Raw genomic sequence first — 16,590 nt, forward strand, 5'->3', positions numbered from 1 at the left:
GAGAACTGAAGGATGAGTTAACTAGGATGTACACAGGCTCAGTGGTGAGAGGGGCTAAAAGGCCACTGTAGCTAGACCAGAAAAAGGTGGAAAAGGTGTAAGATAAGGTTGGAGTGGGTAAGAAGAGGCAAAACTTTGAAGAGATTTGTAGACGACATTAGGATGGTTTGCCTTTACCCTCAGAGTGACAGGAAGCCACTGAAGCATTATAAGCAGAGGAATCCAATGAGCAGATTTACATGTTGAAAGATCACCTTGGCTATTGGGTAGAGAAAGTTGAGAAGGGTCAGGGTGGATGTGGACAGATCAGGTAAGAGGGCACTGCAGTAATTCAGCTGAGTTACAATGGTGTCTTGGATTGGGGTGTTGAGAGTAGAGAGAGAATGGATAAATAAGATACTTAGGTTAAAAAAAAATTAATGGGGTTGGTGTTAAATTAGATCAAGAAGTGGGGTCAAGGGAAATTTTAAGGTTCACTTCTATGAAGTTTACAAAGCACTGTTAGATGTCCCAGGGAAATAAAAATTTCCCATTGACTTGAAGTTTATGTCCTTAAGTAATAGTCACTGTCTAGATCTTCAATGTCAAACCCCTCTCCACAAATGACCATCAAGCACAAGCACTTGTAATGTGGCAACTCCACATAAAGATGTGCTGTAATTATACAATATACACTGAATTTCAAAATCTTAGTACAGAAAAAAGAGAGTACAATATCTCAATAATTTTTATACTGATTACAAGTTGAAATGATAATTATTTTGGATGCAGTAAGATAAATACAATTATTAAAATTAATTTTACTTTTTAATTTGTAATGTGGCTACTAGAAAATGTAAAGTTATAGAAATGGTTCACATTGTATTTCTACTGGATGGTACTAATGTTGTATGAAACAGAAATATAGTAATTGCAGTTTATTCAAAAGGAAAAAAATAGGGGCTTCCCTGATGGCGCAGTGGTTGAGAGTCCGCCTGCCGATGCAGGGGACATGGGTTCGTGCCCCGGTCCAGGAAGATCCCATGTGCCGCAGAGCGGCTAGGCCCGTCAGCCATGGCTGCTGAGCCTGCGCGTCCGGAGCCTGTGCTCCGCAACGGGAGAGGCCACAACAGTGAGAGGCCTGTGTACTGCAAAAAAAAAAAAAAAAAAAAAAGAAAAAAGGGGAAAAAAATATGTCTAAGGAGAAGATGGCTGAACTTCAGGGCCAAAAAATGTAATTTTTATAAAGAATTTAGTTTGCTTTGTTTGTTCGGGGATGTGAGGAAATGAATATTTCAGTTACTATCATTTAAATACAAAAGTCATTTTCTGTTTGTGCTTTATTTATAGACTAGATTGTTTCTCTTCCTCTGTTGCTGAACTAATGGTTCTATTGACGGTGCCCTCCATGGTAAGGGAGGAAAGTTAGAAAAACATAGAGTTGTGGAAATGACAAAGACTCACAGATCATTCAGGCCCATCCTTTCATTTTGTTAAGTGACAGACTTGAGATATTCAGACATTAAGTAACTTACTTGAAAAACACAGGACTAATACTGTCTATACCACTGAAGATACAGATGTTTTCTGTAACATCTATGTTATAGTTGACTTGAAAATACTGCAACAAATACACTATATTTTGTTCCCAGAAGAACTAAAAAAATATCTTATGGTACTGAATATGTCAGTATTATCAATGACTTAGTTTTGGGATACAAAATCATATTAATATTCTTACCTGATAAGAGTGGAAAAGGCATCAGTTTTTAGAGTCTGAAAGCCAGTTCCAACACTTAGCTGTGTATCGGGGACAAATGTCATTCTGTTTTCTCATCAGTAAAATAGATACTTCAGTAAAGTAATGAAGCCAAATCAACCAAAATGATTCAAACAGTACTATCTATGACTCAACAGTGTATAGCTATGAATGCCACATGAGTTTTTGAGGCCTGAGTAATATACAGATAAGTTACATCAAAAGCTTTAAACATTTAAAAATTAATATAAAGTGTAATTTGTCACTTCTAAAACTTCTTAATTGGGGATACTATAATTCACCATCTTGTATATTTTAAAGGAAAGTTCTTAAAACTACTCACATCTGGTTGAATGGCTTTAAATACTGGAACATCCATTAGTGTTATCTGACCCTGAAATAAAAAGTAAAAACATATTGAGTACTCAAATCTTTACCAGAAAGAAATCCCAGTTTTATAAGGGCTTAAGAAAATGAAAATTTAGCCCTTATAGCATTAAATATAACTATTTCTAATTATCTCATGCCTATTCATATTTTTTTGTGAGATAAATGAGGTAAAGCTATAAAATAAACAAAAATAATTTTAAAAATTTGAACATGGTCATACATTAAATCCAAATTTAAAAAAAACACTTGGATCTACTGGTTCGTAGAGCAGTGTTGTTGTTGTGACTATTAAATCACATCTACTCAAACAGTAATATAAAATATGACATTAATGAAAAGGTATTCTTCCCAATTTATAAGAAGTAACTGACTCTACACTAGTGGCAACTCATATTGAAGGACTTCACATGGACCTATCTCAACTGTGGCTAGAGATGTAAAACAAAATCTCGCAATATACCAAGGAATAATATGCTATGGCCAAACACAGTTTACTCCTGGAATGCAAGAGTGATGCAATATCAGGAAATCAATATATTCTGCTAACAAGTTAAAGGAAAAAGATAGCACAAATAAATGAACACTTATATCAGTTAAGAATTGAAAGTTTTTCTAGGTATCCTTCATGATACTGCAATAATGCCTTCAACTTTAATTTTTTAATTTAGGAAAAAGTAAAAATACTTCTTACATATGTCAATAAAGTACAGTTAGCTTGGGGAGGTGGTATTGGTAGGGACAAAAGCAATTACCATGAAGGTAAATACTTATTATTACTTACCAAGTTGATAGTGTAACTTACAAAGCTGCTTTAAAAATATCAATGGATTTTCTTACCTTCTGTTCATTCTTCTGCTTGCTCCATTGTTGTGCTACTCTCCCCATCGATTCCCACATGTAGTTTCTTGTTTTTAAAAATCTCCTCTGTTGGGCCTACAAATTCTAACTGAATAGCACCAATATGTAAATTATGTGCAAAAACTGGAGAACAAGAGGTGGGAGGCTTACCGCATATTCTTCTGGTGTAACCTTAAGGACATCAAATACCACAGCATCAAAGCTTTTCTTCAATTCAGAACCTTTGTCACTCAATGACTCAGAACTGCTACTTTTCTGTTAAATTGAAAAAAAAATGCAGCCATTTAAAAACTGTCTTGCAGTTAAGTGTCATGGAAACTAGACCGGCCTTAAAACTGAGGAAGCTAAGAAAAGTGAGTTAACAAATGCCGTAGAAAAGTTGGGCAGAACACACTGTTTCCTTGGAAGAGCACTAGGAAAAGGGTCGGGCAACCTGAAATCTAACCTCAACTTTAGATTTTTAGGTTCTTGAGTAAGTTTTCCTTACCCTGACATCCTATCATTTCTAACAGAAATAAAAGATATTATCAATAACAAGTTCAATGATTTTCAAATGGGGTAAAAGAAGTTAGGGGAGAAGGATACACCCATCTATAATTTTTTTTTTTTTTTTGCTGTACGCGGGCCTCTCACTGCTGTGGCCTCTCCCGTTGCGGAGCACAGGCTCCGGACACACAGGCTCCGCGGCCATGGCTCGCGGGCCCAGCCGCTCCGCGGCATGTGGGATCCTCCGGGATCGGGGCACGAACCCGTGTCCCCTGCATCGGCAGGCGGACTCTCAACCACTGCGCCACCAGGGAGGCCCTATAATTTTTAAAACTAATTTTTATTAAGAAAAAGACAAATTATTTTCCTAACATAAACCACAGGAAAACATTCAGAACTCCATTAACTAAATAAACCAGTCTAGTTTGTTAAGTGCATGTCTGTCTGTGATAGTACAATTGATACTGTTCTTCTTGTTATAGTACAGATTTAAGCGTTTTCTGCTTTAATTTTGAATTTGCTGTTGCTATATGCAGAACAAAAGGTGGCTTTTGGCCCTGAAAATCTTATTTCTGTTAAATTTCCACTTCATCTGTACTACAAAATAAAAGTGTATTTTGCAATCAGTTGGCTGAAATCAGAGTATCATCCCTGTAAGAACATTTAGATCACTCTCTGTTAAATGGTGGTAGGATATCAGGCTACAGTCAGTGGCAGAAAAAACTAACCAAAGTTTCATTTACGGAGGTATAATATTATGTATGTCAACCTATCAGCTATTATACATCAATTTTGAGCACCTGTCATTATGCTTCCCTTGCAGTAGCAACTAAATATCAAAATCATTACAAAGGAAGGGATCTGTCATTAATTTTGGAAAATTCTCAACCAGTATTACTTCAAATATTTCTTCTGCTCCTTTCCCTTTTTCCTCCTTCTGGCAGTCCCATTACATACATGCTACACCTTTTGTCATTGCCCCACAGTTCCTGAATATTGAGTCCCATTTTCCTCATTCTATTTTCTCTTTGCACTTCAGCTTGGGACGATACTATTAACATGTCTTCAGGTTCACTGATTCTTTCCTTAGCTGTCTACTGGTCACCAGTCTATTGGTGAGCCAATCAAAGTCACTCGTCATTTCTGGAACGACGTTTTCGATTTCTAGCATTTCCTTTTGATTCTTAGAATTTCAATATCCCTGCTTCTACTATCCATCTATTCTTGCATGTTGTCAATTTTTTCCATTAGAGCTATTAGCATTATTAATCGTGGTAATTTTAATTCCCAGTCCGTTAATTCCAAAATCTTTGCCATATCTGAGTCTGGCTGTGCTGCTTGCTTTGCCTCTTCAGCCTATGTTTTTTTTTTGTTACTTTTAGCATGCCTTAAAATTTGCTGAAAGCCAGACATGATTTAGTGGGTAACAGAAACTGAGGCAAATAGGCCTTTAGTGTAAGGGTTTACGTTTATTTGTATAGGAGTTATGCTGTTTACTATTTGTTGTGGTTAGAGGTGCCTTCACTTTCCTCTAGTGTCCTTGTTTTTGTCTCTGGGTTTTTCAAGAAACTCCTCCTTAGATAAGAGTCTGTGCCTTGCAGTTCTTTCAGCTGCGATCCTTTACTATTATACGGGAGCCCTGCTGATGTGGTGCTAAGGTGTGGGAAGAGGAGAAGTGTTCCATTGCCCTACAATCAGGTACTTTAGTACCTGGGTGCTTCTCAGTACCCCGGACTCCCCTTAGAAAGTAAGACAGGAAGGCTAGAGGGCCCCGAGTTGGGTATTTCTCTTTCCGCAAGTAGGTTAGGCTCTGGTAAAGCAGTCTCCCCTGAGGTCAGGTGGGGAATAGAATGTGCTGGGCATATTTTAGCATGATTACTTCCCCCTAGTATATTTCAAAATGGTTACTTTCCCCTCCCTCTGCTGGAAACAGGAGGGATTTTTCTCTGAACCTCACTGTGAGAACTTGGTGGGGCTCCTGGAGGTAAAACTCACAAAAGTGGGGAAGGAGACCTAAAACTGAGCCCCCAGGAGGTCTTAACTCTCAAGCTAGTCCACACACTGCCTCCAGCAGTTTGTCAACTACAGTAAGCTTTCCTACCCTTTCCTGGCTCCAGGGAATTCTGCTCTTGGTAAACAGTGATTCTCTGTATTTGCCTCTTTCTCCAGTTTTCAGGGCATCACTGTCAATTTGCTCTGTGACATCAGTTCTCTGATAGAGCTAAGACGAGTTATTGGTTTTCAGTTTGTTCAGCTTTTTTCAAGCTGTGAGGACAGGAGTGATGAATTCCAAGCTCTTTACGTGTCTGAGCAGAAGTCCAAAGTCTCATAAATGGATTTCATATATAGTATCTTATTCCATGTGCTTAATCTCTTTACTAAGACTAGCTTACACTATGTTGACAATGTTACTTTATATTCCAAGACTAATATAGAAATTTATTCATGTTAAGCATTCAAATAGACATCAGTTAAGCAGTATATACGAATCCAGTAACTACCAAATAACAGATATATTGTGAAGTAAATACATTCATTTTAAACATTATTTGGTAATTTTCTCCAAGTTTCTAACTCATTCAAGACAAGTGAGCAAATCGTAATGGCAATCTTATTGCTTATCAAAGTCAGTAATCATTTTCCTCTTTTCCTTCTTACAAACCACTAGTAGAGGCTTTAAAAATTATGAGTAATGTGCTTCTATCTGTTTTCCCACTACCAATAAATAAGCTGGTAACAACAAGAAGCTAAGCAGTACTGAGACCTAATGTGCACTAAGAGCGCAGTAGTAATTCTTTATTCACAAGACTAAAAAACTACTCACATTTCTAAATGTCTGAAAAAAGTTCGCCACCACTCTACTGACACCAGAAGCTTAAACATAGGTTAAGTCTAGAAGGCAGAGACAGGAGGAGTCAATCACCCATCAAGTACCTTAAGTACCTGTGAGGTTTTCACATTTGTGAGAAGTTTGCATTTTGATATGTTAACACATCTTTATTTTAAGAGAAGGTAGAAAAACATATATTTTAAATTTTATCTTCTTGCCACAGCAGGAGGACAATTTAAAAGGCAGACTTCCCCCCAGCCCCTTACTTCTCATGTACTAAATTATATTACTCTGAGGTCTGATGTAATTCATCCACTTTCAGAAAGGCCAACACAATTTTTTATACGAGTGAAATGATCTATTTTATTTAACAAACAATTGTGTACTATTTCCTGTAATACTAGCTCATATGTTTCAGGATACATAGTCATAAATATACTATACATATACACACATACATTTAACATAGTCAAGAAATATGGTCATAAAAATACCATGTAAATATACATATATTACAGACATATTTACAAACATATATAATCCCTGTCTCAAGGAGGATGAAAAGCTATGTATAAATTTAGGGAAAAAATTATTAAAAATGTTTTTTTTTTAAGTGATAGTTTCAAAAATCAGAAAGCTCCTATCTGTTTAGGGAATCAGGAGAAAACTTCCCTAATTTTTTGAAATAGAAAAGGCTAACTAAGGGTTTATACAAACATCAACAGGATGTAGTATTCTTTCATTAGAATGTAAATTTCACGTAGAGAATTAGTAGCAGTTAAATCCATTAGAAAGAAAATTTAGGCTCATTTTGATGAAAGTCTTAAATGCAGGGCTGAATGTGTATTTAGTTAATATTTAGTTAGTAGGTAATGAGGATCCATGGACAGTTTGGGAATACAATAAAGTATAACAGCTGCATTTTAAGAATATTAAAATTGAATTACAGTCAAATGTACCAAAAATAGCAGAGAACAGAAGTGCAAGATCAAAATTTAAAAAGGCCACTATAACATTCTAGACAAGAAATAATAAATGACCAAACTAAGATGGTACTAGTAGAAATAAGGAGTAAAGGACTAGATCTCAGAGATAAGTGTGGTGGACAGGCTCTAAGCCGGCTGCCAGGCATCTCTATCTCTTGGTGGTCACCCCCCTGTGTAATCCTCTCCACTTGAGTGTGGGCAGGATGAGATGTCGATGATTACATTACTGAGGATTCTAACTTCTGTTCTGTTAGCAGACTCTCCCTGCTGTGATGTGAAAATGGCTGTGGTGGGCAAGGGGAAGCAGGTTAATGCCAAATCTACAGATCTGAACTTTGATGCTAAGGAACCGGTGATGCTACTAACAAAAGTCAGAGAAAGAGGGTGGCCTATTTTCTTTACAGGTAGTGCAGCAGAATAGAAACAAAGTAACCTGATTTTGTTCATATAGTAAGTAAAAAGTCCATCCATCAGAAATGCTTAATAAAATTCATAAGGGTAGCCAGAGCTAGAGTTAAAAATACAGAAATCATACTCCAATAAAGATGTTAAAAAAGTACAGAAATCATCTAATAAGAAAAATAATTGAAACTACTGACTTAGAATAGAATATTTTCAATGACCACAAGGCCTAAGTAATTGGCTTGGGCTAAATGAAGTTATCAAGGAACTCTGAGGTCAAGGCGTTAAAGTGTCATCATTTATTTTCATCCTCTATGGTAAGAGTAAAATTAAGGAGAAATATAGAAGCTAAATACTAAAGTTATTAAGGAAAACAGGCCAAGTACCCTAGATTTACAGACAAAGCAAAAAAAAAGGGGGGGGGGTAGGTGAGCACCTAGTTCAGTCTTTATGTCCATCTTTAACACTCTGAGCTACATCACCAGAGTAGCCCTTTCAACATTCCAGCCTAATAGGTCTTTGATCTCCTTCAACGGGCTTGGAATCAAGGGATCGGACAGTGTCAATATTATGTCATTCTTTGCCCCACTTGTACTGTTGCCCTCAAGGTTCATAAAATGTAAAAACACTTTAAAAAGAAATTCTATGCATTCTTTAAAACTAAACCCAAGAAAGGGTTTTAAGTAATCATTATTTGTCAAGTTCATGAAGTAGGTAGGGATGAACTCCTAAAACATACTATGAACACGTGGATGGTACAATGAAAATAGTTTTTTGGAAACTGAAAAATCTGTAACCCTTTTTCTCAAGCTCTGATTTACATCTGTGACCAATCATAATGCTTAAAAAATTAGAATGCCAGGTAAGAAATTTTACAACTAAAATTTTTAAATGTCTTACCTCAGAAGCAGTAGCAGCAATATTAACACTGCTTGCCTGCCCGTTCATTAGGTCCATGCTTCCCACAACATCAGTCCCTGACGCTAGTTAACAGCAACAGAAGACTGCTTCATGTCCAAGGCCACAAATACATTATTATTCCTGTAAAAAATAAATAGAAAACTTTAACTGTGTGTCTTACTGGAAGTTTAAGAAAAGAAACCCATGCCTGTCACCATGCCAAGAAATAAAATACTTCAAATTTACTAAACTCTATTTTTCACTTCAGTTAAATCACTAAATCTGGCTTGAGGACAATCCTATTATGCTATTTTCAGATGATCAGAAACACCAAATGGCCAGTGTTCAACACATGCTGCTGTTATATTCTTTATCAGCAAAGTAAAGGTATAATTTTTCATTTATTGTGAGAAAAATTCAAAAGCTTTTTTAGTCTTAAGAAAGTCAAAAGTGTAAAAAACATGTGGCAAAGTAATATATGGTCTAACGAAATAAATTTTAGAGATCTAAATGACATCCCTAACTCAACTATACTGAATAAGTTTAGCAGTGTTGATAATGTAGTTTACAAAGATATCACGAATAATTAAAAATAAATTATTATGGAGCATGTTATAAGAATACCACAGTACATGATATATTTATTTGTATAGGGCTTTAAAGTTTACTGAGTATCTTTACTGCATTATCTCACTGATCTTCACAACTACCAATAAGACTAATTAAGGAAGATATCATGATACTCATATAACACAAACACATCCTCTGAGGACAGAGGCTGGTAAATGACGGGTCAAGAATAAAATTCAAGTCATCTAAAATTCTAGTCAAATATTCTTTCCACACCACCATAGTTTTTCCACTTTACTGGAAGTCAGAATGTTTACTTGAGAGTCTAATCCCTTTCCACAAAAAACTTGTTGTATATCACTGTGTTGGTAACTTCACCTATCTAGGAGGGAATTTCTTCCTCTCTGTAAAATGACACAAATAAACAGAGTAAGGTCCCTTTCCAACTTTAAATTTCTATGATATTTTTCATAAAAGAAATGGTTAAGTGTCTATAAATTGGGTATTTAAAACTATATCCACTTTTTTTTTTTTTTTTTTTTTTGAGGTACGCAGGCCTCTCACTGTTGTGGCCTCTCCCGTTGCGGAGCACAGGCTCCGCAAGCTCAGCGGCCATGGCTCACGGGCCCAGCTGCTCCGCAGCATGTGGGATCTTCCTGGACCAGGGCACGAACCCATGTCCCCTGCATCGGCAGGCAGACTCTCAACCACTGCGCCACCAGGGAAGCCCTCCACTTTCTTACTGTAGTGTAATTGACTTACATTATTATATTAGTTTGAGGTGTACAACATAGGAATTTGATATTTTTATACATTACAAAATGGCTACCACAATAAGTCTAGGTACCATCTGTCACCATACAGAGTTATTAACAATACTACTGACTATATTCCTTATGCTGTGCATTACAAAATTATACCCACTTTATAAACTTAGTTTGAAATATCAATAATAATTCTCTGAAATGCTAAGTTTCCTCTCTCTGGAGAAGCAATATAGGACAGTGATTTAGAAGCACAAACTCTAGAAAAAAACTGCGTTAAGTTTGAACCCAGCAAACTGTTTGCCTTTTCTGTGTTCAATTTCCTTACCTATATAACAGAGATAGCAATAAGTACCTACTTCATACAATTGTGGTGAGGAGAAATTAATTAATATATTCAAAGCACCTAAAACAGTGCTGACACATGGTAAGAATGCTATTATAATGACACACACTTTGTCTACTATCTAATGAATCCACACAAAGTTTAAATTCAAGGGAGTCTTCTAATTAAAGAAGACAAAAACCTTAGAAATATACCTCTCACAAAATACATGTTGGTGGGCATCAGCAAAATCCTGATTGCAGAAATAATGAATGAGAATGCCTAAAGTATGTTTCCTAGTTGTAGCAAAACATGTTGCTGGTTTTCAAATGCTTAAAAATTATTACTAATGATAGCAGCCTTCAGTCACATCTTAAATTTATCTTCGTTTCTTCAGATATACCCTAAGTACCTGCTAAGAGCAAAACATCGTGCTAGAATTTTTTAAATGAGAAATACATTAGAAATAATGATTTTTTATAAAAACATTTAGAAAACCAATATGAAAATGAATAGAGCATATAAATACTTTAATTTCCTTCAATCTACAGTATTTATTTTATAAACTTCATTTATTCTTATTAAGAATCTTATTAAGAATCATTTATATTTACAGTACGATAATCCAAATTCTCTCTGAAGGCAACACTCAATTTGCAATGAAATGTCTTCAAATAATTTCATTTCATTCCACATGCTATACCTGATATAGATATGAATTCATAAATCAACAGTGCCCCCTAGTGTTAAGAAAAATTAATCAAATCGTTAAAAAAAATGTATCCTTTAGTCTAACTTGTGTATCAAATATATAAATTTTATGGTTAATATCTACTGAAAAAGAGGTAATACACCAGGAATAAACATTAATACATTTGTAAACTATTAACAGTAAAGAATAAAGTTTTCTCTGCCTGCTTTTAATCAAAATGTCATTTAAATATCTATGAAAATTGTCACGTTAAAAACCATTACATGAAAAAAAAAAGTACAGCAAAGCATACCTCAACAAAAATCTTATTCATAATTACTTACAAATGTACTACATATCAGTATTTAATACTGTTTAAGTACAACAAAGCCTCATATGATACCATAAAAACACTGCAAGTCCTAAGAGACAGGCATGGGTTTATTTTTTAATTTTTTAATTTATTTATTTTTTTTGCGGTATGCAGGCCTCTCACTGTTGTGGCCTCTCCCGTTGCGGAGCACAGGCTCCGGACGCGCAGGCTCAGCGGCCATGGCTCACGGGCCCAGCCGCTCCGCGGCACGTGGGATCCTCCCGGACCAGGGCACGAACCCGTGTCCCCTGCACCGGCAGGCGGACTCCCAACCACTGCGCCACCAGGGAAGCCCCGGGTTTATATTTTTATAGTATGTGCCCCAAGACGTTTCTGTGCTTTGCACACAAAAAAGTTCAAATTAGATAAGTCAAATATATGCCTTAATATTATTTACTTTTCCTAGTGCTATGTATAAACAGCACAATCATTCATAATAAACACCAACATCACAGCAGCTCTTTTCTTTTTACAACTTTATTGGAGTATAATTGCTTCACAATGGTATGTTAGTTTCTGCTTTATAACAAAGTGAATCAGTTATACATATATATCTGTTCCCATATCCCTTCCCTCTTGTGTCTCCTTCCCTCCCACCCTCCCTATCCCACCCCTCCAGGCGGTCACAAAGCACTGATCTGATCTTCCTGTGCTATACAGCAGCTCTTTTTTTAATGAAATTTATTATTTCCTATTGTCTTCTGAAACTTCTAAAGACATTTAATCTGTCCTTTAAAAGGGTTTAAATACCAAAACAGGCATAGTACTTCAATATAATCCCCAAATAGGAAATCTGAAATGTGTAGATTTACCTCCCCTGCTTGAGGTCACAAACTAGATTATTTAAACTGCAGGCACAATCATTCAGTCTCCTAACTCCTCACTTTCTCAATGGTATCCCCACAAAGAAACCAATGCTTTTCAAAGAAGTAAATAAGAGGGTAAAGTTAAAGTGACAACTTCTCACTAATTAATGTAATCTCATTTCATAGTACCAGTTCTTCTCTAAAATAATTCATGCTATCATCATTAAGAATATTATGCTAGGGCTTCCCTGGTGGCGCAGTGGTTGAGAGTCCGCCTGCCGATGCAGGGGACACGGGTTCATGCCCCGGTCCGGAAGGATCCCACATGCCGCGGAGTGGCTGGGTCCGTGAGCCACGGCCGCTGAGCCTGCGCGTCCGGAGCCTGTGCTCCGCAACGGGAGAGGCCACAGCAGTGAGAGGCCCGCGGACAGCAAAAAAAAAAAAAAAAAAGAATATTATGCTAAAGACATTTAATAGTTTTACAAAATATGCTCTAGAAGTGCTAAGCAAGTATAAGGAAAAAGGTAGTGATATGCAATTAATTACTGCAATTTCTTTGGAAACATTCAGATAATACAGAATTGATATGCTTACACATGTTGGCTTAAAATCTCAGTACCAGAAATTCATCTTACTATAACTCTGGAGGGGACTTCCCTAGTAGTCCAGTGGGTAAGACTCCACAGCTCCCAATGCAGGGGCCCGGGTTCAATCCCTGGTCAGGGAACTAGATCCTTCATGCATGCTGCAACTAAGTTCGCATGCCACAACTAAGGAGCCCACCTGCCGCAACTAAAGACCCAGAGCAACCAAATAAATAAATAAATAGTAAACTGCCAAAGCCAGGACACTCAAAACTTAAAAAAAAAAAACTCTGGAGAAACAGAAAAAACTACATAGATAAAGGTTATTTAATCAAGCACTATTTACAATAGTGAAAACCAGAAGTGACTTTCATGCCTTTGTATATAACCACGTTAAAAAATTCAAATAAGACGATTATAAGAAAAAAAACCATGAAAACAGAAGTGACAATTTCAACAACAGAAACTGAACCTTCTTACTGTAAACTTACAAATTTCATGAGGAAAAAAAAGTAACAGGGTAAAGTTAAAACAACATAATTGTAACTCAATATTTAAAAGTTGTTATAGTGCTTGGCTCTCCTTTAAAATTTATTTTAAAATAAACGTTAAAGACATTTTATATGACACTCATGGAAGGCCCAAAGATTTAAATGGCTGTATATCATAGCACTTTCATCATTTCTGACACTAAGTTAAACTTGCACTGCCTTCTTTATTTTTTTATCTAATAAAATTAGAGATTAGTCCCAAATTCCCCAGTACTTTGTTTCAATAATTACAGCCATCAAAAGTCTGATGAGGGGCTTCCCTGGTGGCGGAGGGGTTGAGAGTCCGCCTGCCAATGCAGGGGACGTGGGTTCGTGCCCCAGTCTGGGAAGATCCCACATGCCGTGGAGTGGCTGGGCCCGTGAGCCATGGCCGCTGAGCCTGTGCGTCCGGAGTCTGTGCTCCGCAAGGGGAGAGGCCACAACAGTGAGAGGCCCACGTACCGAAAAAATAAATAAATAAATAAATAAATAAAAATTAAAAAAAAAAAAGTCTGATGAGTAATGACAACAACAAAAAAAGATTTTGTCTTTGACATGATTGATACTGAGCTATTTTGACAAAAGTTTAATAAAAAATGTGGTTGCCTCTTCAAACCATTTCTGCTATAGCACTAAACAAGATCACCTTTGGTATTTGCTTATAACAAGTTCAAGTTATTACAAAAGAAATGGGTTCTGATGAACATCCAGGGTTATAAGAGCTCCCCAATGCCTCCCACAGAGAGGTCATTAGTCTCCTTCTTTTATGCTTCCACTGCTCTTCTGTCAGAATTCTATTGCTATATTTTCACACTGATATATTTATGTGTCTCCCTTAATGTACTTTGAGTTCCTTGATTTTAAAGACCCATATTTAAAACAAAACACAACAGAAAAACCATTATTTTTCATCTTTGCACTCAGGCACATAAACACAATACTGACCTCAATTTCCTATTTAATCTGGGAAAGATGAATAAATGACTAAACAAAGCAGTTTTTCACAGGATAACATTAGATAAATGCCCAATTAACAATAAAAGTATAGGGAGAATGGCAATCAAATACTCAATACACACAATACTACACACATTTAAAAGAATATGATCACGATTTCTATTTCTAGCAACATGGCTGCAAAACAACGTAAAAGTCTTTGTACCACAAGAGAAATTTAGAAAGGGACATTGACACCAGTTGGACAGAAAAAGCAACCAAGAGATGAGAATGGAATTGAGATGCACACACTCCCCACGCCAACCCATCCACACACACTTTTACCTAGAATAAAGCCAGAGAGACTGATAGTCTACCCAATCAGTGATAAGATGGTCTGTAAAAAAAAAATTCTGGTACAGCAAGATAAGAAACTTGTGTGTCTTGGCCTGGGCTTACCACTGTGGCTGGTGGAGGGTGTCTACAAAATGATAATTTGTAATCCTAGGCATGCTCCAGCACAGACACAGAATTTGAATTTATACTACCAGCATGGCCCAAGACCTTCAAGACTAGAAATTCAAATAAAATGTTCACAAGCCAGTGAGACTCCTGGAACCCAAGGCAGATGGAGGGAACAAAATTTGGGGGGCGGGGGGGGGAATATTCCTTCAACCCAGGCAATGCGGAATTCCCCCTGCCGGCAAGCTCAAAATAGAAATTTACCAACTCTATAAGCAAACAACCCACTACAAGTAAAAGCAGGAAACACAACAATCATTAGGATTATCTCTTGAGAACTTTAGATGAAAAATTATCAGATACAGGCTATAAAACCAGATTAAAGATTAAAGCCAGTGGCCTTAAAAGAAGAAACCGAAAATTCAATAAGACATTAAAAAAGCAAGACAGACGTTTGTAAGGGAACCAAATAAAATTTTTGAAAAGAAAAGGAAGATAGAGTCACTGGAGAATTAAGCATCAGATTAACACAACTAAAGAGAGAATTTGTGAAGTAGAAAAGAGAAATGAAATTATGCAAAAATTCTAACAAAGGCTTTATGGTATGTAAAATGCGAAGAAGGACTAATGAAATACAAAATAGAATAAGATCTAACACGACGTTTAAGAGGAGTTCCAGAGGAAGAGAGATAACGAAAGGCAACATTTAAAGAGAGAAAGGCTGAGAAGTTTTCAAGATATGGGAAAGACATATATCTTCACATTCAGGAATCACAAACTTTGAGCAGGATAAATAAATAAAAAGAATCATATTCTATATACATCACTTTAAACTGGAGAATACTTATTTAAAAAACAAGTGGGTAAGGTATTTTATTTACACAGGAACGAATTAAATGGAAAGCTTCTCAACAATACCAAAAGACACAGAAGAAAATGACATACTTTCAAAGTGCCAAGAGAAAATAACTGTCAACCTAAAATTCCATACCCAGCTAAATTCTCATCCAAGAGAAGGCAACATAAAGACATTCTTCAGACAAAGAAAGAATTTACCACAAAATTAGTCCATGTAGCAAGCAAGTAAGAATGTTGTAGTATGTACCTGAAATACTAATTTATCTCAAGGTAGAAAAACTTGTCCTGGTTTCTGTTTAACTTTGTATTGAATAAAAGTAAAGTCAGGAGTAGAAACAGTTATGTTAACCAAGACTGTTAGGATGATTAATGATTTTAGATGACTGTCAAAATGTTTAAAAGTTTTAAATTAACCTCTATTTAATAACTGTTTTTAAAAATAAAAACTTGCTTTTATGTAAAGAAGAAAAACAACTTCTCCTTTTATAGACACCCTATCATTTGTTTTATACATTAAAATACACAAAACGGTACAACAATAACAAAAGCTAACATTTATGGAGTGCTTATTATCCAGGTCCTGCTCTAAGCACTTTTTCATTAAAAATTCACTCAATCATCAAAAAAACCCTACGAAGTTATTATATTATACCCCATTTTTAGAGATGAGCAAATAGGTAACTTGCCCGAGCTTACACAGTAGGAATAGGCAGCCAGAAGGGAGGAAAAAAAGGAGGACAGGTGGATAGAAAAACAAAAGACAGGAAAGAAGGATAAACTGATGGATAGGAAAAAACTAGGACCGGGGGGTGTGGGGGGGAGAGACAAAATGAGGGAAGAAGGGAACCAGAGAAGAGAACCTAAAAGGTTGTTCTTCCTCTGAGCAGATTTATAAATGGATAGAGGAGAAAGAGCAGAAATGAGAGAATCGGAGAACACTACAACTTGTTACGCTGTGAATCAGCTTCAAGAGATGCATGATTTCTACAGGAGAAAATGACGTATAGGTTTATAAAGAAACACGGGTTGAAAAGTATGAAGAAAGGCTAAGTAAAAACCATCAAGGGTCCAAATTTAAAAGTAAAGGTGGCCCAGAGAAAA

General features: G+C 36.3%; 1 protein-coding gene across 1 annotated transcript in view; it reads right to left on the reverse strand.

The window, feature by feature from the left end:
• RALGPS2 (Ral GEF with PH domain and SH3 binding motif 2) overlaps window positions 1–16,590 on the reverse strand; it is a 154,315-nt gene that overhangs the window by 104,377 nt on the left and 33,348 nt on the right. Inside the window, exons 2-4 of the mRNA XM_060088552.1 lie at window positions 8,591–8,731; window positions 3,137–3,241; window positions 2,082–2,132 (exon numbers count right to left, since the gene is read on the reverse strand). Coding sequence (XP_059944535.1) covers window positions 2,082–2,132; window positions 3,137–3,241; window positions 8,591–8,647 — 213 coding nt within the window. The 5' untranslated portion in view covers window positions 8,648–8,731. The remainder of the gene's footprint in view (window positions 1–2,081; window positions 2,133–3,136; window positions 3,242–8,590; window positions 8,732–16,590) is intronic.

This window comes from Mesoplodon densirostris, chromosome 2 (assembly GCF_025265405.1).
Source record: "Mesoplodon densirostris isolate mMesDen1 chromosome 2, mMesDen1 primary haplotype, whole genome shotgun sequence".
Classification (NCBI taxonomy): Eukaryota; Metazoa; Chordata; class Mammalia; order Artiodactyla; family Ziphiidae; genus Mesoplodon; species Mesoplodon densirostris.